Source organism: Podarcis erhardii (assembly GCF_964252035.2).
Source record: "Podarcis erhardii genome assembly, chromosome: 4".
Classification (NCBI taxonomy): Eukaryota; Metazoa; Chordata; class Lepidosauria; order Squamata; family Lacertidae; genus Podarcis; species Podarcis erhardii.
The window spans coordinates 86,553,209-86,576,938 of record NC_138508.1 but is presented as its reverse complement, the minus strand read 5'-3'; the positions used below and the strand labels follow the sequence as shown (position 1 = coordinate 86,576,938).

General features: G+C 40.6%; 1 protein-coding gene across 7 annotated transcripts in view; it reads left to right on the top strand.

Annotated features, from left to right (window-relative positions):
• The window catches only part of FARP1 (FERM, ARH/RhoGEF and pleckstrin domain protein 1), a 187,037-nt gene that overhangs the window by 137,375 nt on the left and 25,932 nt on the right, over positions 1-23,730 (top strand). For 5 of the 7 annotated variants that reach the window (XM_081858064.1, XM_081858062.1, XM_081858060.1 and 2 more), the window contains exons 14-16: positions 6,694-6,884; positions 10,274-10,363; positions 11,169-11,302. In XM_081858064.1, coding sequence (XP_081714190.1) covers positions 6,694-6,884; positions 10,274-10,363; positions 11,169-11,302 — 415 coding nt within the window. The remainder of the gene's footprint in view (positions 1-6,693; positions 6,885-10,273; positions 10,364-11,168; positions 11,303-23,730) is intronic. The other 2 variants (XM_081858061.1, XM_081858059.1) reach the window with 1 other exon arrangement.

Sequence of the window (23,730 nt, the reverse complement as noted above, 5' to 3'; positions counted from 1 at the left end):
GGCAGTTCCCTGATATATTTCACACATTGAATTATAGGATTGGAAATTCAAAACTTAGAAAATACCAATTCAAAAAAATTGCTGGGGTCTTCATTCTCATTCTTGTCATTTGTTTAACAATGGTTTGTTTGTTTGCTTTTTAAAAAATATATATATATACCACTGTATGTTTTTTCAGCATGTACCTCTATGGGAGGAAAAAGCCTTTTTCCATTGTTCTGTCTTTATACTCAAAGCATGGTGTATCTTCTGTTCCTTGCATTGTTTGCCACGCTGCCCCAATGACCTTTTGCTAGAGGGGGAAATAGTCCACTTGGAAATGGAAATATCCTCCTAGCACAGTGATCCTGCATTCATCTATAAAATTCATTATTTCATGGTCACCCACTGCAAGGATCCTACTTTGCAATAAACAAATAAAAAAATGGAGAAACTGATGAGTAAACGAATGTGACCTTCTGCACAAATATTTGGACTGTGGTGATGATATGGAGCCACCATGCCCTTCGCTTTCGAGCGAAGGCAGCACTTAAAATGATTGGATCCATTACAAAATTGCTTTTTAGCAGGATCACTGCTTTCTTAGGGAGATGTGAAGCCAAAATGGACAGTAGCTGCAGCACATGCTTGCTTGCACATGTGGATTGGACTGTGCAGGCAAACATATTCTGCAATGTTTAATATGCATCTTATTTAGAATAAGCAACTATTTCTACATGCATGTGTGCTTTAAGGAACTGTATTCAGACCACTATTTTTTTTCCTGTCCCTTTTCGTTTTGCTTAGTTCAGCGATGGAAAGAACAAAAGTAGACAAGGGACATGCTTCACGCCTCTAAAAGTCCCCCCACCCATATTGCTATTAGACTTATCATGATGTACATTATTTTCCATCAAAGGGTAATCCGTTATCGGCTAACTGCTGCAGTTACTGTCCAGTTTTGTACCTGCCACTGTCTAATACTATTATATATCACTTCAGCATGGATTTTTGTACCCAAGAGGAAGGGGTTCCTGGCTACTAAACCTAATGCTGAATTTGGTGACTGTCTGTAAGCATGTCAGGCCGAAGTTATCCTATGTATGCATGACATTAATTTCGTTTTGCTTTTTTATTACCTGTACTGAAGGCTTTACCCTTTCTAACTGGTGTCTTGCTGTAAAACTTTTCCTTGCTTAATTGTTGCTCACATTGTTGACCCAAGTGCAGGGGGACATGTTCATTGGTACGATGCTCCATACTCTCAAATCATGCCCTATCACCACTGTCACGGGTATCCATTTCAAGCCTTAAGAACCCCAGAAAAACCTTTTTGTCCTTCCTCTTTCGTTTATCTCAGTGAGGCAGCCTCTGTCCCATATCTTTGCTGAAATTGCATTATTTTTATTTTATGTTGTTTTTGAAACCTCTTGCTGCATCTCCCCTTTGAAAACCTCTTGTCCAATAAATTAGCTGAAGAGGAAGCTGTGGCATTGCACGTTCCATAGAAATTGTAAGAGGGGGTGCATGACTTTCCTGGGCCCCTCTGCACTATACATTTAAAGCAATATCTTTCCTCTCTGAACCATCAAAGAATCTTAGGAACTGTAGCAGGAACTCTGGGAAATGTAGCTCTGTGCAGGACACAGGGGAGATCTTCCTGATACAGAAATGGAATACTCATCTGCCCCCAAAGATATGGGCCTCTCTCTCCCCTTCCCCCCACCTTTGCCCAAGGCTCAGAAAGGAATGGATGGGGCCACACAAATCAGCCATTTCTCTGTTCCTTCTTATAATCTTCGCAGGCTCCTCTTCTTTAAATTGGGAAAGGGGGATCTGTGAAACAAAAGAACACTCAGAATTAATTCTGTTTTAACTGTCTTGACACCGGTGAGGAGTGTATGAACTCAAGTATCTTAGCTATACCTGCCAATAGTACCTTTCTTTGTTATTATTGAGTGCTGGTTATAAATCTACATTTCTTTAACACGTTCTTACTGAATGTGTCTGCTTTCCATCAGTCTTTTGAGTACGTTGTCTGTTTTCATTTTCTTTTTTAAAGAAAAGGTTGTTAGATTTTTTGGTGGTGATTCTTTAATTTAAAAAATAGCTATACATAAGCCAATATAAGCAACCTGTCCCTACCCCATTCCAGCACTTCCACCTCAAATTTTGCTTGAGGCAATCCTTATTTTGTTGTTGACGATCTGAGGAATGACAAGAAGACTGCTTGATTTTCAGGTTCTAAAGTCAATCTGGATGCTTTGACATGAAGCTAAAATTACTATTCACCCTCCATTTTATAGTATGAGGAATGTGGAATGCATCAGTTTGATTTAGAGGCATTTGCATTTCTGACTCTAGTGTGTACCAAGCAAAAAAATTAAATAACCAGCATTTAAATATTTTTGAGGTCCAAAATAGCAATCTTACGAGTATCCCAGTTCAGTGATGCAATTTTTTTAGTTATAGAAGTCTAAAGGAAATGTTAATCTTATTTGAAAGCCTTTTTTTATAGACTTGCTATGAATCCTTCTAGGGATTAGTTCACATTACACATCATCTACATTATTCAGCTGGGCATCAAACAGATTGGGGTGGGGAATTATTCAGACATAGATCTAAGACAGTACAATCCTATGTGTAATTACATATGGATTAGCAATCCAAATGCTTGCTTGGGGTTAAATATTTATATGAAGACACCCTTCAAGGCATCAGCTGAGTCCTTGCTTATGTGGAGAAATGAGTTTTGAGAGAGAAGGGTTCCAGGAAATCTTACTTTTTTTGGCCAATGAAGAAGCTTTCTACCAGGAAAATATTGCATTCATTATTTCAAGGCTAGAGTTACGTCTTTAGCTATCTTACAGCCCCCTGAAATATCACTTGTTTTCTACAGGGCAATTATATATGTGTTCAAAGGAAGCATTTCTCAAAGGTGCCCCATTTTACAGAAAGGCACCATGTGGACCGTTCTCCCAAAGCGAATATGACTGAAGTGAACTTCAAATCGTACAATATGTTTGTAAGGTGTTGTGATTTTCTGCAACTCCTTGTAGGAAACAGCAGACTTTGAAGACTGACAGATGGTTATTAAGGAGAGAAGCCTTCCACCTTTGTTCTCGCATGAGCTCTTGGAAGATGCATAGCACTTCTAGGATGTAGCTTATCACATGTCTTGCTGTGCATTGTGATAAGTTCAAAGCAGTGCATCTGCTTGACAAGCAAGGAGCAAAAGAGTTCTGCTTAAAAGGCGAGGCTGATTTTAATCTAGATCATGACGTACAGCATGGAGAAAATGCTGTGAAGCCTTCTGTCCATTTTAGTTCCTAGCCTTTGGCCTTCAGTAGATAGAAAGATAGGCAATTTGTCGATATTGGTACAGATATGACATCCAATAACTCTCACAACTGAGGCAGAATTTGCAATTAGATAAAGCAGGCGTAGGTTATGCTGTTATCAATCAAGCGGCCATGAATGCTTAGGAATTGCGTCTGACCACAATGGGGTCTTTCTGAAATTAGAAGGAGCAATTTATCATCTTCTTTGTCCTTATAAGCAACGAAGGGGTACCAGGTAACAGAGAAATATTTCTGCATTTTGACTCCTATAGCCTGTCCATTGCTAATCCCCAGATTCCAGTCCACCAACCCTGTAGCATAAAATGTGTGTGGCATCTTCCACACATGCAGCTGCAAGTAAGAAAATGATTAGATCTCAATTCTATACAGCATTTGTTTAGTCTCCTCTTCCCAGATATTTTGACAGGGGAAAAACACTGTATTAATTAGGCCTTTGGAAACGCAACTGTCTTACATTTGGTGGTCACTGGGTGATACTAAATTAAGAACGCTCAAAGGAATCTTGACTTCATTTGCTGTGAACTGTCCTCAACCAAACCTTGGTGGAGTTTAGATTCAGAGAACTGCGAAACACCAGTTCTGAATTGCAGTAGGCTGCAGAGAGAGACCCTTTGCTGAGGTACTGATTAATGCCTTTGGAGCTTCCATGCTATCTAGCTGAGCCACGAGTCAGACAGGAACCCTCAACCCTACAGCAAGTGTTTTGATAGGACAGCCCAAGCATTAGCATCAGGCTGCCATACGGATGCCCTCCTGTATAATGGCAAATACACCACTTCAGTTGTTGAAGATCTAGAGAAATAAAAACAAGGTTGTTGGTCATGTATAGCTGCTACTTCCAATGATTAGCTGTGGCCAGTCCGTAAACTTAGATTTCAGATGCTTAATGTCTGAGAAGCAGAAAACTTCACATACGGATGCTAATATTTCTTTTCTTCTGTCATGTGGGCAGGCATGGTGCCAGAATTTCTGTGTTTTTACTACATATTTGAGGTGATACTATGATTCTTGTAGGTCTTTTGTACATGTCGTTTGAAAACATACCAGTTGTAAACTTAGAAAATACGATTCCCTGACCTTAGGGCCCCTCCCTTCTTCTTTTTCTTATAACTGCATTAATTTTATTATGAAATTATTGTATACAGTTGTGTACTAGTGTCAATAAAATTGACATTTGTGTAACAAGCTCTGGCTTTCTCTCAGATTTTCCTGAGCATCTGCATAGCCTAGAATTGTGGGTAAATTTATTTCATTGAGGCATATATATATATCTACAGGCAAGTATCCCATTTGCTCTGCATAATTTGCTTTGGTGCTGATAAAGATGATGAGATAAATATGAAACCTGCTAGTGCAGCTCAAAAATCTATACACCATTTAGGTCCTGCTGAAAAATGAATTGATCATAATCTCTCTGAATTTTTGACGCTGTGCTATATTTTACTGGGGCTTCCAAGATAAATTTCAGATGAAACTTCTTGATATGTTTGTAATAAAGAGCCTATTATTTGTGCGTGAACATGATGGGTATTGTTCGCTGTACTATACTAGCTGACAGCTTATTTGTTTCCCTAAATTAAGATGCTTTTGTAAAGCATGAAGGAAGATTAATGGGTTGCAGAAATATGTGGTTGGAAATATATAGTGAATGCGAGCCTGATGACTACTTTATGTCAAAAAGAAATGGTAGGTTTCATCCAAGAAAGGAGGACAGCATTTAAAGCCCTTTCGGGCCACCATCTTTCATGTAGCCACCAAAGTGTGCAATTGTCCATTTTCACGCTTTTTTGTACACTTTTCTTAGGCTTAACAACAGCGAACATTTTGAAGTGGTCCTTCCACATGCTTTTTAAAAAATAACATCTATTGTATCAATGTAATGCTAGCATTTCAACCCCAAAACAGTCAGAGGAGCATGGAATAACTTGACAAGGTACACTGTACATATTTATGTTGTACGTAGCAAGAGGGCTTGAGTAGTTTGCTCCCTTTGTTCTAGATGTGACATTGACATAGAAAATCACTTTCCTCCTCTAGATTCTGCTCTTTCTAATGCTTATTCTGTTAGCACCCTGTGAAATAATTTTAATCAGTTGCATTTCTGGAGTTTAAGTTTGTAGGAGGGTGAATAAAACGCCAGTTAACTATAGGGTAACTCTCTCTGTTTCTACATTTATTATGTACTAAAACTAATAGTAGAGCACAGAGAAAATTTACAGCTTTGACAATGTCCTCTTTGGACAGTATTACTCTCTCCCACACAACTTGACTGCTTCTTAAACATCTCATATTTTTTTTTTTCTGATTACAGGATTTCCCCAACTGAATCCCACCCCTATCCCCATTTGTTTCTATTTAGATTAAGTGATGAGGAAGACAATGAATTTTCAAATAAAAATGTGGAGAGAGGATAGAGCAGGACACTTTTCTTGTATCTCTATGCATAACAAGTGATGGAGGTTGGAGTTCAGTGTGAAAAATGTCTCTGTTTCTTTGGGTGCTTCTAATTGGGTATTAGTACTAATGGATGATTAAAACCATACATTTTGAATTTGTAGTGAAAGCTACAAGCTTTACTTTTTTTTGAGCTGGCTGCAGATCAGACAGTTTTATTGCCTACTGGAGCTAAGACCAAGGTCCTTTGACCATATGGCCCAATTCAAAGTTATGGAGATGAGCAGGTCTTAGCCTCCGATTCATGTGCTCCCCCATTTGTGTGCAAGAGGAGGAGGTTTAAAACTTCCCGTCACGGCTTTGAACAAAATGAAGTTTCCTCTTGTGCCTGGATCCAGGAAACGGTGACTGGTTTTAACCACGGTTAATTGGTTAATCTGGGATCTGAAGCCACAATTTGATCCCGGTTTGCTTCGACTAACTTGAAAAAGCCAGTTCCTATAGTCAGATATAGTGGGAAGCTGGTTTGCTTAAAACTAAAAACAGAAGCTTGAAAACTTCTTCCTTTTGTTCATGAACGGGGAGATGGAGCAACAGTAGTTTATTGTGGCATCTGAAATGTGTGAGTGGAATAAGATCTAACAACAGAAGCTCATACAACCCACAAAGCTGCCTCTCTAAAGCTGTTCTAACTTGATTCATCACATGCTAGGAAAGAAGCAGATGCTAAAGCAAAGCTACATTCTTCTTCACTGCTGTAATACAATGTGAATCTTACTCAAGTCCGTTCTCCATACGCATTAAATAGGCAGATTAGCTCTTCAGATAACTAGTAGCTCGATTTAACCTGCTGGAACCATCTCATTTACATAGGCTGAGGTTCTTGGCTATAATTCTCATGTATGCTAAAAAGTAATATTTCTAAATTATTCTGAATTTTACTCTGTTGTTCCTTCAGCAGGCTCTCTCACTGGCAGCCCCCACCTTTCAGAACTGTCCATCAATTCCCAAGGCGGACCAGCTATGACAAATGCAACGTTGTCTCCTAATTTGAGTCCTGATAACAGGCAAGCTTCTCCATTAGTCAGTCCTCTGATGAATGACCAAACTGGTGTCCGCACTGATGATGAAGAGGAAGTCAGGAGGAAGGTACTTGATGCTCTTACCATTTTGGTTATGATATCTGGTATGTCTAAAACACATAGGATTTATAACTGCATCTATTATTCTATCAGATTCAGTCCAACCAACCTCCATTTTTTTACAAGGAACTAGCATATGCTTAACAGAGCGTAAGTGCCTGCTACTGATTTTTTTAAACACTTAACAGATCTAAAGGGCTCAAGCAGTGATCTTTCAAAGTCACTGGGCTGCTGGGAAGCGAGCCTTTGATTTGCGGCATGGAGAGACGGCATTTCCTTTCCACAAATGACTTTTTTTCTTTTTTAACTTAAAAAAAAACCTGGAAAATAAATTCCTGTTACCACAAAGTGGGTGATGCAATGAATTTGTGTGGTCAAATTGATACAGTGATTCACAAGTATAGGAGGCCACATCTGCCACAAATATTGTCCACCTACCTCTGATGTTGAACTACACCATCAGCAGATTCATGTGGTTGAGCTCTTGATGCACTGTATTAGTCAGACCAAGGGTGTCTGCTTGTATTTGAATACTTCCTCATAGATGCACAGAAAAGCTTTCTATACACGTTAGGGAACAGGGTTCCTATCTTTTTCCAAATCCCTTGGATTCAATGCCTTTTTCTTCCTATTAATGAAGGAATGTGTTTCTGTGCAGTCAGTTTGAAACGGGATCCAAAACCCCCCTTTTCTTCTTTCTCCTTTGGAGCATTTCTAAAATGCATTAACTTGAGCTGTTGAGCAAATGCATAACAAGAACACAGCTGTATAAACAAAGCTCTCTCCTTTATCAGTCACCCCAAAGGATAACCTTGGCTGTTCCAGTGGAGTAAGGATGGCACGTCTAGGTCTGATCTTACATACTGAACACACTCTGACGCACAGATCTAGTCTGGGAACAGCGCCAGAGTGTGTTCTTGGAGTTGGTGACCTCTTGCTCCAAGATAAGAGTATAGGAACAGGAATACCCTTTTATGGTCAGAAGTACAGGAAGGAAAACCCTTTTATGGTTAAGAGTACTGGAGCAGGAACATCTGTGATGTCAACCTGCGTGTACAAGCTAACGTGACTGGATTCCTGGGGAAGGGGGGAGAGGGTGCCTGGAGGATATATATACTGCATGAGATTTCTCATTTCTTTGGACTTGCTGTGGACTGACCATGCAAGTACCTTTCTTCTGCTCCGGAGAGCAGAAATAAAGAACTCTTTCTCTGAACCAACCCTCGGTGTCACTTGACTTCCTTCCTCCCATCCGGGAGCAACGCAGAGCCCACCAATTGGTAAAGTCTAATAAGGCTACATTACCACCTCACTAGGTCCCCTTTGCCTGATGCTGCCCACACCGATAACATCCAACTCCCTGCTCTCCTGTATTTCTTTCTGCTCTTGCTCTCGGTCGCAAGGCACGATTTGGCAGCTCTTAGCCTTGATTGTTCTAATGGAGCACACAGCAGGGTTCAGCTGACTTCCTCGACAAAGCAGGCAAAGTGCATGAAGAATGAAGTCAAAAGCCTGGAAACTGCTTTTCCATTCCACGTATTGGCTAGTTGGCTGACTGTACAGCTGATTTGAGCTTTTTCCTTGCACTTTGTAGACAGCCAAATCATAATACATCCACGTTTGACAAGGCCCCTTTGACAACCATCACAATGGAGAAAACCTGGGCTGCAATCCTGCTTTGTGCTTACTAGAGAGCGAGTGCCAGTGAACTCTTGATAACTTCTGTGTAAGCTTGCTTAGAAATGCTCCAATGTTGGCTACAGGGTGCTTATCACATCACTGATCGTTGGGTGGAGGCAGGGCAATAAAAGTTGTTGCATTGCCTGGAAGAGTTTATGTCTTTAGGGTAAGGTAGCAGGACACCACACCATTAGTTGAATGCAATTTCTTTATATGTAAACCTCAGAGCTTTCCTTTGCCATTTGTGAATCACGAAATTCATTAGGTTTCTCGGAGGTATGACGTGTACCTTGTTTGGAATATGGATATGAAGTCATTCTTGGTCAATTACTGCATGGAGTGCTAACTGTCCTGCATGCAAACAGTTCTTTCCCATATTTACATATTTGGAGGAAGCAGTAAATGCCCCTTATTGTATCCTAATACTGAAAATACTAGGTACATATAAGCCAAAAACAAATCTTGATCCAGAAATAGATAATAGAGAGAGTCAATTCCTGATTGCTTCTCTCCTCCCCTCCCCTGGGTCACTCCTTCATACAGAAAGAGAAAGCACATAGAGATATATTTTTTGCTTTTCCACAGGGTTCAGACAAATGTCACATCCAGGAGAATTAAAATGGAACTTCTGACATTTGCATGATTTTACATGGTACCCCCCCCCAAAAAAAATCCCCAAAATTCCATCAGAAAACTCTTATCAAAACAAAGCTTGCAGTGGCAGCTTTGTGGTAAGAACCACAGCTCCAGTGCTTTTCAGCACCACAAAAATGACTCAGGGCACAGATCCTCATGGATCTTTGGATCTTCTTGATTCTTTTTTTTTACATAGGATGACAGCAGATCCAGGAAATTACAGGAGGCATCCATGGGCATGGGAGCTTCTTACTATTTTGTGGGGGTTTTGAGAGGATCCTTTGAAAAATCATGTTCTCACAAATCCTGCGTTGGAAGCCCCATGACCATAAAAAGTTAACCTCAAATCTTTAGTTAAAATTTCATATTTCTCCAACATTTCTCCAGTGAAAATAGGGACATCCTAGGGAAAAGTGGGACATTCAGAGATCAAATAAGAAACCGGGACGGCTTCTCTAAATCAGGGATGTCCCTGGAAAATAGGGACACTTGGGGGTTCTGCAGCCGCTGTGTCCAGTTGTTTAAACTTGTTAACGTTTTTGTGGTTTACTATGATTTACTGTATATTTTGTTGTACAGCACCTTGACTTTTTGTATGAGAGAGCAGTCTGAAACCATTTTTAATAAATACATAGCAGCTAAAAAATATATATATTTCTGAAAATATACAGTGGTACCTCAGGTTAAGAACTTAATTCATTCTGGACGTCTGTTCTTAACCTGAAACGTTCTTTAGCACCACATTAGCACCACTTTAGCTAATGGGTCCTTCTGCCGCTGCACCGCTGCTGCACGATTTCTGTTCTCATCCTGAAGCAAAGTTCTTAACCAGAGGTACTATTTCTGCGTTAGCGGGGTCTGTAACCTGAAGCGTATGTAACCTGAAGCGATGTAACCTGAAGTGTATGTAACCCGAGGTACCACTGTATCACGTTGGGCAAGGTTTTTCCAAAATTCTCTGAACTATAATTCTCTGAATTATAATAGGCCCACTCTTTCTTCCTTATTATTTTCCTTCAATTTGTGAACTTACTCTTTGGGTAAAGACCAAAACCTATGTTTCTTTCTTTCTGTTTTCAGAGGTTTCCAACTGACAAAGCATACTTCATTGCTAAAGAAGTTTCCACCACAGAACGAACTTACCTGAAAGACCTTGAAGTTATCACGTCGGTATGTTTGCTTTTGCATTACGCACACAGCCATGAGCTTTTCTGGACAAAACTTAACTTAAGGGATTCTAGGGGGTTGTGCCTTCCCTCCCTCGCAACCCTCTTCTTGTGGTGGTGGTGGTGGGGAAATACCAAAAATTAATTGATACATTTTGCTCAATACCTTCTCCCTACCGGATAGGGAATATGTGAGGCAATGGCCGACTCCTGATCTCCCCCACTTTGAGTGGCCTCTCCTCATCAAGTCACTTTTCTCATCCAATGAGTGACCAAGAATTTCTATGCAGCAAGCCAATCAGAAGTGAAATTTTACAATCCTTTAACACAGTAAAAAGAACCCAGCTTTTCTTGGCCACCAACATATACATGCTATTTTAAACTTAACCCGTTCATATGATGCTGCCACCCCCAACGCAGTAAACTCATAAACATTTTATACATTCTCAATAAACACATTCTAGAAGCTAATTTACTTTGTTAATAAGGCGTTATATATATCAGTGTTTCCCAACCTTGGGTCTCCAGCTGTTTTTGGACTACAATTCCCATCATCCCTCACCACTGGTCTTGCCAGCTAGGGATGATGGGAGTTGTAGTCCAAAAACAGCTGGAGATCCAAGGTTGGGAAACACTGATATATAGCACCCTTTGGCTGAGCCAAGATGCAGATTTGTGATGTGATATTGCTGGGGAGAGTCATTCACCAAGCAGAACCTATTCTCTTTTAGCCCCATGGAAAGGCTATGCTACTCAACAGACTTTGTCCCAAAGGTGACCTGCCTTATTGCTTTTCTTGGTCTTTCTAGTGGTTCCAGAGCACAGTTAGCAAGGAAGACTGCATGCCAGAAGCACTGAAGAGTCTCATCTTTTCCAACTTTGAACCTTTGCACAAATTTCACACCAACTTTTTAAAGGAAATAGAGCAGCGGCTTGCCCTGTGGTAAGCAGTTTTGTTGGTTTTTTTATTAACGTTCCTTTTCCGTGCTAAATAGGTTCATGTTCTGTTATGTCTCTCTTCACGTCAGAATGGGTTAGCTGTCAGTTCCAGCAAGAAGAGTGTTACAAATCTTCGGGTGCACCCAGACGTGATGCAGGAGATCCTTGATTGCGTAAAAAGATTAATAAAGGGGGAGGGGCACTGACTGGATTTATACCAAAGCAGTGGGATCTAACCCTTTTGTCCTTTTCTGTTTTCTAGTTCCAAATTCCATCACACTGTAAATGTACAAATAAATGAATAAAATTGGAAGGTTTTCCAAAAAGCAAACCAGATCATATGGTGGAGAATCAATCTTAGAGTGGGAATACAGCATGTGGAAGAAAGGATTAAGCCCTGCACTGTCGGGATCATTGTCCCAATCTGATCTCCAACCCAAAGCTGCTATTAATTTTCTTATTCCCTGTAGGAGATCTTTATCAGATATCCTGCACTGCTTCTGTTTGTGCCTTTAGATGTTGCATTCTAACCTGTTCAGTTAAAAGAGCTTTGGTATTAGGCAGCCAAATCCACTTGTTTGCCTAAATATACCCTTTTCTCATTCATCTTTTGTAAGTTTTATTTGCCTGTGGAGTGGAATAGGGGCATAAAAGGTTATGATCTGCTTCTGCTGAGTCGGGTCTCCTTCCCCAAACTATTTTCTATCAGAGGAGGACAGTGCCATGCTCAGCTTCTCGAATATCTTGCTGTAACTGACACCCCATTATAGTTTCAGTTCACCATATGCTTCCACCTCTGTCCATCTCTTACTCCCCCCCCCCCCAGGCTTGATCTACCAGTTCATCAGAATGAAATGTAGACTGTTGGGAGGCCATATTTTTAGTGTTCCCCTCTTCTTAAAATATTCTGCAAAAACGGAATATTAGGGTTCCAATCCCTTTGAAAATCCGGATTGGGGGAAGAATATCAGGGATATGTGAGTTAATGTCATGTGAGTGGTTTAGTGTAGGACAGCTATAGAAAAGCCTCCATCTTTTAACACACCCACCCCAGTTGTGATACAGATATATTACAAAGCTGGATTGCCTTGATTTGTTCAAGATTTGTCTCTTTATCTAGTACAAATGCATGGTAGCAAAACTTAATATTTATGTTTTATTTTCTCTTTTGTATGATGTTTACCAGGAGTAAAATAATGAGATCCAAGCATTAGAAGATTGTAGTGCTAAAGCTTTTGTCTCACTGAAATAGTGGAACCAACTAGAACAAGCTGCAAAGCTTTATAAAATAATAAAATAGAACATCAATCATGGCTGAAAACATTCATTTGTTTGATAAATCAGTAAAATTATTTCATCTAGATCATAAAATGTGGGCTGCTGAGTTCAAAGCCCCTTAAATGATTTCCAAAACTGATTTTGTTGAACCTGTACATCTTTTAATTCAGACGAATTTATTTTACAAATATATAATAGTGGCATGCATGCCCAAACTGTTACCTACATTGCATAGTAGCCTTTAAAAGGTACTGTTATTTTAATTACTTGTTTATTGTATTAGATGAAAACAAGACAGTTAATCAGCCAGCGGAGCAGAGGGACACACCTGTTAGCTTTAGGAGAAATAAAATAACACTTAGTCAGAGAGACATGCCACTTGAAAGAAATGTTCATCAAAGGAGACATTTCTTTGCTGGCAGAAATCTAATCAATGATCTGAGCATGTTCAGAATTCTATCATTCTTCGTAACCTTTATTCTTTTGCCTCTGGTATTGCTGTGCAATCGGAGAAGCTGGTTGACCTCATTTCGGAAGTGAATTGTAATAGGAGGGAACTGTAATCATGCAATCAGACCTGACGAGCGCTAAACAATTTAATTTTGCTTTAATCAGTCACTCGAAACAAAAGCAAAACAAAGGATTGGAGAAGTCTAGTATTTATGGAAGCAAAACATTAGGATGCCGAACACAAGTGTTTAAGTCTGTAGATGTTCTCCTTGGGGAATATTTCTCCTAAACGTTCCTCCTCCAGAACAATGCTGTAAATGATACTTCTCCTTGCTTCTGAATTAATGCTTTTGCAGCACCACAGAAAGCTAAGCACCAAACAGAGATTTTCTCTCCCCTCTATCATGAATGCTGTTGAGAATGTGCTTAGATTATGTCTCAACTCCCATCCCCATTGTACCCAAGGAAAGGTCAGAAGTGACCCTGCCTTCCTTAGTCCCCTCACAGCAAGTAGGTGAGCAACCAAATCAGTTGTTTGCTTATTGGATGCTGTGACAGAAAGGGAATTGTATTCAGAACAAGGTCTGCAGCTAAAGAATTGTATGTGTGGTACTCATAGGATCTCCCAGGATCATTTATTTCAACTTGCAGCATTGCAGTAGGATTCAAGCTTCCCAGATTTAAAATGCATCCCCTCTTTGCTGATCTCCAAAATTTGCCCGCATTCTTGTCTGTACCCTGTCAGATGGGTGGGGTAATAATAATATAATCGTCATCTCCAAAGTGACATAAACAAGTAAAGCTCATTTGGTTTTGTATGTCATAGTCTACTTTGTCAGTAGACAAAAAAATGCTGTCAACTTTACTCAGACAAGCCCCTTTGCAAGTTAGACAGCTTTTTGTAAATATGCAGTGACATAAAGTGGCAGGTAAGACAATGAATTGTACTTCAACATGCTCAGCAAAATATTTATTCAATATATTACTGAAAGAAAGTTATTTCACAGAGAATACACCTAATGCCTCACACGCCATTTCTATAGCAAAGGTGTCCATTTTCTGCAAAAAAATTAGATTTCATAGCAAGAGTAGGCTAAACTTAAAAAAAAATATGAATGTGTGCCTGATTGTGTTGGTTGTACTAATGTGTAATTTCATTTGGAGGTGACATAGTTTATCAACGAGTTAGCTCTCATAATCCACAAAGGATTTCCCAAGTATTAGGAAAGAAGAGCTGCTGATGGATGAGGGTTTGTGATTTAGATTAACCGTAGCCATATGCTACAGCGATATAAAGGAGGACCCTGCAGTTATCATACTTCTGAGGCTGATTCTGCTGAGACCTGGTTGGATTCCGTTGCAAGAATGTGGAGTACAGTTTGGTCTTTTTGGCAGTCCCAGACAGCAAGCCTCGATAGATCCCACCAACTTCTGCAGTCTTTAGTACGGTGTAATAAATACCTATCCAGAAATGATATTTTGCTGTTACATAGTCTTAGGGATGCGGGTGGCGCTGTGGGTAAAACCTCAGCACCTAGGACTTGCCGATCGCATGGTCGGCGGTTCGAATCCCCGCGGCGGGGTAAGCTCCCGTCATTTGGTCCCAGCTCCTGCCCACCTAGCAGTTTGAAAGCACCCTTAAGTGCAAGTACATAAATAGGTACCTCTTTATAGCGGGAAGGTAAACGGCGTTTCCGTGTGCTGCTCTGGTGCCGGTTTGCCGGAGCAGCTTCATCACGCTGGCCACGTGACCCGGAAGTGTCTGCGGACAGCGATGGCTCCCGGCCTCTAGAGTGAGATGAGCGCACAACCCTAGAGTCTGTCAAGACTGGCCCGTACGGGCAGGGGTACCTTTACCTTTACCTAGTCCCAAGTGAAAATTCAAAACTAGGGCAATGGCGGGTAGATAAAAATTGTCTCCGAAGCAAGGTTTTTTGACGTGTTCGTTTGACAGATGTGATCCATTTGCCTGACATTTGTTTGTAAGCCTTCCAAAAGCATAACGTTCAAGATGGTGCCACGGCCTTGCTGAAAGGCCCACAAAGTAACAAAAGCCTCCTGCCATAGCTGTCAAGTACCCCCAAGCATAGTTTGAAATTGTGTTCCATTAAAATGTTGTGTTCCTTGAAGATTGTCGGGGTCTGATGATGAAAAACAAGGCAAACTGCTTAGCAAACCACCTTTCCATAATTTCCCATTTCCCCTCTTTAATATGTAGCCAGGTGACTTCTTACCTGTCAGTACCTCCTTGTATGAACAGTGTACAGCCTAGAACGTTGTCATTTACAGTATGCAGGGATGGGATTATGTAGCAGGTGCCCCCACTGGGTTAGGCACATGAGCTTGTGTGGAAAGAGCATTCTGGAGGTAGAATTTCAGGAAACCATGGCCTAACTATCCACCGCTTTATGACCAGACCCTGAACCCAATGAAGCACATAAAACACCTGCATTAATTTTTTCCCTTCTAAAACCATTGCTCTGTCTTCTATCCCAGTATTGGCAGCAGCTACCTAAGGTCTAAGGCAAAGATGATGATGATGATGATGATGATGATGATGATTTATTTATATTCCGCCCATCTGGCTGGGTTTCCCCAGCCACTCTGGGCAGCCTCCAACAGAATATTAAAATACAACCATCTATTAAACATTAAAAGCTTCCCTAAACAGGGCTTCCTTCAGATGTCTTCTAAAAGTCTGGTAGTTGTTTTCCTCTTTGACATCTGATGGGAGGGCGTTCCGCAGGGCGGGTGCCACTACCGAGAAGGCCCTCTGCCTGGTTCCCTGTAACTTGGCTTCTCGCAGGGAGGGAACCACCAGAAGGCCCTCGGCACTGGACTTCAGTGTCTGGGCAGAACGATGGCGGTGGAGATGTTCCTTCAAGTATACTGGGCCGAGGCCGTTTAGGGCTTTAAGGGTCAGCACCAACACTTTCAATTGTGCTAGGAAACATACTATTACCCATGAGATCCTTTCAACATGGCGGGTTGTAGTCAACATTGCACAAGCAGAAGGTAGCTTGTGCAACCAGTAGTCCAATGCTTCTGCAACTCTCAATACCCTCTCCTGGAAAACTTATTCGGATGACCAAGGCAGCAGCAAATGGGTGGAGCCTACTGAACATTCTGAACTATCTTTTTGGGGGGGAGAAATCACCTGAAATAAAGAATCATGTGACAGTAGTACAAGATTCCTCTGCCTGATTTTAGGCACACACACACCCAAATTTCCACACCATATGCCACATCCCAGAATGTTCAGTAGCCCCTTCCCAGATGGTCCGATGTTCAGAGGGCTGGAGGATATCAGTAGTATGGGAAAGGAAAGTATTCATAGAAGTATTCATAGAATCATAGAGTTGGAAGAGAGGCTGAAAAAATTGTTTCCTGCATGTGCAACATTGGCTGGAACCCAGAGATTGGATTTGGAGATTGGCATTGGATGAGAAGGATAAACATTATTCCTGAGTTACGCACACTCTTTCTGTTGTGGCACCTACAGGTTTGCAGCTTACAGATTCCTCCTCTTCTACTATTGGTATTAAGCTTCACCAATCTGATAGCCAAATCATCTCATCAACTTCTTAAATCCCTCTAGATCTTTAATGTAGACAATATATTTAAACCTCTGAGCGGGAGATCGATTACGAGAAGGGATTCAGCTCTAAGGTCAAAGAAGCCCTTTTTAAAAAGAGAGGTGGAATGGTGCCAGAAGGAGCTAATGGTTTTTATAAGATTATTCCCCACTCTGTGATTCTAGCTAATCCTGATTTATTAAAAACAGAGGCAATAGGAGGCAGATCTGGTGACTTACCAGAATCGGCTAACTGTTTAAGGAACCTTTTTCCTACCTATTGTGAGTAATTTGGAAATGTTTTTGTTTTGCTATTCCATCCCTGTTAAACCCTCCCCTCCCACACTGTGCCCTTGAGCAGATAGACAGATTAATAAATATCTCAGATGGTAGCCTTACTCTTTCAATTGATCACTGATCTTTAATGAATTATTCCCTCTATTGGCACCTGTAATTTTCTTCATTTTCTTTGACCTGTAATAGTCAAAGAAGAAAAAAACTGAAAGGAATTAAATTCTAATGTACTCTAATGTACTCCTTAATCATTGGCATAGTACATATCTAGAAAACCTGTAGTGTTACTCAGGAGAGTAAATTCTATTTGGTGGCGATCAAAGAGAAACGAAATCAGTTTTCCTTTACAATGCCTTTACACATTGCTTGCTGGGCATGAGCCAAATGTGATAATTTGTATTGAGCTGAATAGCAGAAATAATAAGAGGCAGGACAAAGTTTGCACCCCTTTTTATATTTTGGAAAAGGGGATAAAAATGAAACGCTTTCTACTAAGCTTTTTTGAAACAAAACCAAAAAAATTAGCTGAGACTAAAAGGCTTGTTTCTTTATTTAATGCCACTTTTTTCTGCCACAAAATAGATAAGTTGCAAAGATTTGAACTGCTATGTTTTCTTTGCCCAATACTTCAGTTTACAAATAGACTTGCAGAAATATGTGTTTTATACTGAGCATATTCAGCTGTACGGCATATTAACCTAAGATTTCACCAATCATCTGCCTGATAACTCGAGTGACTATGCTTTGGAAATAATGTAGTTGGCAGAGCTGGAGCTTGTAGCAGGACTTGTTTAGCTTATTTTATAAATTCTTATATATAATATAATATTTCTTGCTTCCTCTGGCTTATTCCTAAATATTGCTGGAGGCGGAAGCCTGTTTTACCAGTGATAAGATTTGCTTATGCTTAAGGATGTGCTTTTATGGATGGTGGCATCGCCCAACCTGATGCCCAGCAGAAGGTGTTGGACTGTAACTCCAGCTTGAGGGTACAAGGTGATGAGAGCAAGAGACTCTTAATCTCAGGATTGCGGGTTTGATCCCTGCATTGGGCAAAAGATTCCTGCATTTCAGTAGGTTGGACTAGATGACCCTCGTAGCCCCTTCCAACTCTACAAGTCTATCTGTAAACATCTGAAGGTTGGGATCCTACTACATTCAATTAAAGGACACAATTGTCCATCATGAATGCTGAACCACAGCACTTTAAAGTCCAGCCAGATTTTAAGGGAGGAATTCAACATTGCACCCTTATTCTGTCAGCAGAAACTTTTCTGCATGCGAGATGGGACAACCCCCATTCTCCTCCCCCCCCCCCCCGCGTGCTGTTCTGGGAGTTTCCTGACCCTCTAGCACAGATTTTAGGGAGTAGACCAGTGGAAGCGCTGATACTGCTCCCTAGCACACTGGGTTAGTTGAATCCGGGCCTTAGTCATTCTCATTTTCACAATGATAACCCATTCATTTGCTTCCACTTTTAGAGGTTTATTCTCTACCTGTAATGGCAACAGTGGTTGTCTGTGTTGAGCAGGTATTCCATATAGTGTTTTGTCTGTGCTGGGGAAAATTAACCTCTTGCACCAGACGTATTTTTTCCTCCAGCCCTATATTTGTGCAAAGTGAGTTAAGCCCTTCCTTAGAATGACTTGATTTGTAGGGTTGCCTGTGCCCAAAAGGGATAGGGGTAGTCACCCTATGAATATATTTTCCAAATCGGTGGAGCCAAATCGATACTAAGGCTTTGTTCTGTTAGGAGTATTTCTTCTTTCTTTCAGATTTAATTAGCCAGAAGCACAAGTTAGGAATTGTCTCTGCAGCAGGGCACCCTGCCCGTTCTATAGTAGTGGGGATGCAGAAAACATAATTTGCTAAGACTTCCTCTCTTGGCATTTTTAAGGAATGTTCAAAGGAGGCCTCAGACAGACATTTTTGCTCATGGACATAGAATTGTTTGAGATGGTGAATGATTTCAATATGGGCTTAAAGCTGTTTTTAAGAAAGAACAATATGATCTAGTCCTGGAAGCCATAGTCTTGTTTCATATTTCTGTTTTTTTATCTAACGTTGCACTTTTTTTGTTGTGCATTCAAATAGCCTTTACTTTCATTGTGCATTCATAGGTAATAGAAACTCTTTAGTCGTTCTATAATACCAAGTAAGTAGGCCACTGGGAAACCTCTCTGGAGACACTGCTTGCAAACTGTTGTTTATTGTGTTCTGGCAAGCTGTAGTAGTCCAGGGGAATGTGTTAACCCCAAACTCATAACAATTTATAGGTCTGTCTTGGGAGGTTTTGACTGAAAGCAAGGTCAGTAACAAACTGCAGTTTTGTTTCTCTGGCCTGTGATTTAAATTTTATGTTTCGCATGAGGAAATCCTCTGCGTTAAGATTTATCCTAGATTATTTTTTATTTTTTGCACAGCGAGTTCTTTATTCTAATGTAATAGTTTTCCCAGGCAGGCTAAAACACCGCAGGGGGGTTTACTAGTTTTTATCCATTGCGCTGAACAATAAGCTGACTGAAAATAATGAGGCAAGTAAAATATGTAGACTGATTTTTATCTCCTTGCAGTTTCTGCAAATAAGCCTTGCTGGTTTCTTTCAGCATATACAGTATAACCTGTATGTCAGATTAGTCTCACCAGCTGTAGAAAGCCAGATTGTTCCTTCCATTTTTACTGTGCATGTCTACTTCGGGTTTCTTTCCAAGCAAGTGTGTGTATATAGGGATAGGACATACTTCTGAGTAGTCATACATAGAACAGAACTAGTAAAATTGAATTTGCATGTAAGAAATCCCACTTTTGGTATGAATGAATTTTTTAAAAAGGAGGTCATGAATACATTTCGTCCTAGCATTCTCTCCCTCTTTTTGTGATTGATTTCTAAGGCCATGGCTCATTACTTAACCTAGGCTGGATGTGGTCTGTTTTGTCTTCATTAGAGTCTGAAATAAGAAGACAAAGCTTGACCTCAAGGGGCTTCTTGTCTTAACACTTTAATATACAAAGACTCAGCTGTGTTCCCCTTAATTCAAAGGCTGTCCCCTGTCCCATTGTCCTCTCAGCAGTCACCAGTGCCCCTTTCCACGTTGTTCAGGGATCATAGAATTGTAGAGTTGGAAGGGACCCTGAGGGTCATCTAGTCCAACCCCCTGCAATGCAGGGAATATCAACTAAAGCATCCATGGCAGATGGCCATCCAACCTCTGCTTAAAAATGTCCAATGGACCACCACCTTCAAAGAGAGCCTGTTCCACTCTCTTCTTGATGCTTAGTTGGAACCTCCTGTCTTGTAACTTGAATCCATTGGGTCACATCCTAGCCCTCCAAAGTAGGAGACAAGGAGCTTGCTCCATCTTCCGTGAGACATCCCTTTAGATATTTGAAAATATCTATCTTATCTCCTCTCAGCTTCCTCTTGTCCAGGCTAAACTCCCTCATAAGGCTTGGTTTCCCAGACTCTTGGTCATCTTGATCACCCTTCTCTGCACACATTCCAGCTTGTCAATAACCTTTTTAATTTGTGGTGCCCAGAACTGGATGCTGGATTCCAGGTGTGGTCTGACCAAGGCAGAATAGAGCAGTACTATTACTTCCCTTGATTGGGGCACTATACTTCTGTTGATACAGGCTAGAAGAACATTAACTCTTCTTTGCTGCTGCATCACACTGATGACTCATGTTAAGCCTGTGGTCTACTAAGACCCCTAGGTCCTTTTCACATGTACTACTTGCAAGCCAGGTGTCTTATATCTGTGCAGCTGATTCTTCCTGCCACAGTGTTACATGCCAATGTGTTGTTGTTCATCTGAGGTTGTATTCACCTAATTTTAAAGACCTGCTAAGGAACAGATTGTTGTTGTTATGTCCTCATACGTTAAACCATAGAAATCAAAGAAAATGTACTTTCTTTCCCCCCATGACTGTATATAGTAAGTAAATAAATAATAAACTCAGTTGGACTTGTGTATGAGTAGACATGTACAAGACTGTGATGCAAGTTAACTTCTTTTGGAGTTAACTATACTCACCAAAAGCATCAGTAACCTGGAATAAGCATTTCTCACTTTAACTATCAGGTACACTTTGTGATCTCGCTTCAGAGCATGTTAAAGTCATAATACGGGGGTACTTGGAGCGCTTTTACCTGGGTGCTGGATACCACGTTATCTCAGTAATCCTTAGTAAAGGTAAAGGGACCCCTGACCATTAGTTCCAGTCGTGGCCGACTCTGAGGTTGTGGCACTCATCTCGCTTTATTGGCCGAGGGAGCCGGTGTACAGCTTCCGGGTCATGTGGCCAGCATGACTAAGCTGCTTCTGGTGAACCAGAGCAGCGCACGGAAACACCGTTTACCTTCCCGCTGGAGCGGTACCTATTTATCTACTTGCACTTTGAGGTGCTTTCGAACTGCTAGGTTGGCAGGAGCAGGGACTGAGCAACGGGAGCTCACCCCGTGGCGGAGATTCGAACCACCGACCTTCCGATCGCCAAGTCCTAGGCTCTGTGGTTTAGCCCACAGTGCCACCCGTGTCGTCCCCCCCCCCCAAGAAATCCTGTAAAATAAACTCGGAAGAGTGGTCTTGAAGGAATCAAAGCTAAAATGTCTGGCTCTTGGTGCCAATTGAATGAGAGGCCATCTGGGGACCATGTGTGCAAGTAACTCTGAGCGCCTTGGAGGAACAGCTGGGTGTCAGCGCAAGAAATAGTAACGGTAAGCTAGTATTCTTTCTGCAGATGCCCAGCCGCTATATTTCATCTTGCTTATTTTATCTCAGAGGCCCATTTGATGAAGATTCGTTTCTGAAATCTGAGTTGATTAAAGAAGGTAGTTAAAAGAATTCCTAGGTTGTAAAAACAATTATTGGGTTTTTATCATCTTTGATCCCCTCTGCTTCATCTGTCTTCTTCCTGTGTTTGGAGATCAGTTTTCTTGTAAAGATGCTGCAGATTCCTTGTGGCTTCCTATCGACTATAGCAACAAGTGGTGATCAGATGTTTTGCCTTGGGCTTTATCCTTTTCTGTTCTGGTCTCCATTTTCATGTCAGGACAAGAGCGATATTCCCTTACCAGGAAAAATGCCATAATTCAGTCATTCTGCATATTATTTCAGGACTGCCTTTTGTTTTGAAGGGGCTGTGTGTAAATTACATTTTGTTTTTCCTTATTGTAGTTTGGAATGCAAGGCCCTTTTGAGCCATTGTTTGAACTAATGCAACCTTTGGGTATAGTCTTGCACTCAAGGAGACTAAGGGGCAGAATTACTTCAGCATGTCAGCACCCAACAATTTCTCCTTCCCCTCAGCAGGCAGCCTACTTGCACTCAGAGTAAAACTAGGAAATCAATTCAGTCACAGCAAAGGTGTGTAGTGTTAAAATGACCTTTGCTGCTACTGAATGGTCACATCATCATTATTATATGTACATCTGCTCAGAGCTTTCCCCAAAATCTGAATTCTCCTTATATTCAAAGCTTAATTTCTGGCTAAGCTTTATGTTGATTTCTACAGAACCAGATTAAGATTTTATTTTTTTCCCTTGGCAAAAAGGGAAAAAAAGAAAAGTCAATACAGGTATTTATTCTTTACTGCTCTCCCAGTGTAATAAAATTAGCATTGAATATTGAGATGCCAATAAGTGGAGAGTGGAATTATTGCTGTAAAGCATAGCTTCTAGCGCTCACAGGCAAATTACAATATGTTGCTATATTTCTTATAGCATCATAATTTTTTGTTGGTTTTGGGTCCCGCTTTGGGGCCTTTTATACCACTTTTTGATAAAAATTAAATTTTACCTTCTTTTTTTGGGAGATGTAGCACCATTTTATGCTTCTATTTGAGTAGAATATCCTTTGGCAGAGTCAGGGATAATGTCAGTGGCAATAATGTTGGTAGAGAAAATAAGAGTGTATTCAACTAAGTATTGCTCATAGTAGACCCACTGGAATTGACAGGCATCACTTATTAATTTCAATGGGTCTACTCTGCATAAAACTTAGTTGAATGCCACACATCGTTTTAAACATATTTTCTCACCAAGTATGCATTTCTAAATATATTTTCTGTCAGAACTGCATTTCATCTAAGAAATACATGCATTTTAATGAATCGTAACACTTTCTTGAGCTGAAAACCTACCTCACAGAATTTGGGGAGGTTACCAGTAATTCTGAAGGATAACCATTTTGTTCAGATCTGCACATTAGACTGGAAGGTGTGAATTGGATCATTCTGAACATTCCACTTATGCTGAAACAGAGTATGACAGACTTATGAATGAACATATTCCAAAGTGACATGGATTAGAAAGAGACAGATCCACCCACCCCAAGGTCAGGCAAGCCTCTCCTGGCAATTGCGCACACTTCTGTAGTGGCAATTGCGCACTCCACCTCATATGTTTATATGCCAAGCTTGTGACATTCATTACATTTTAAAAAAGAAAATCATGCAATATTCATGTCTTTCTTGTAGCACAAACTGGTCTTTCAGGGAGAAATATATATATTTTTAGCTGTGTTCTGCATATTGAGGTCTGAGAGTATTTGATGATAAAGCAAGAAGATGCAGCAGTCTGGGGTATAATATAATTATAAAATGTAAGATACAGCAGTCTGGCTTCACTGGTCCACTAATATGAAATAGTTTAGCTTCTTTTGGAAACTCTTTTTTAAAATTCTCTCTGCAATATTTGTTTTTCCTCTTACACTTCTTGAGCTAGAAAATAATACACAAGAGGTCTGTGTAATAAGGATGCTGAATGCAAATGCATGCTCACCCAGAAGAATTGTCTCAATAGCATTATTCTTTTTATCTTAAAACGTTGTGGATTC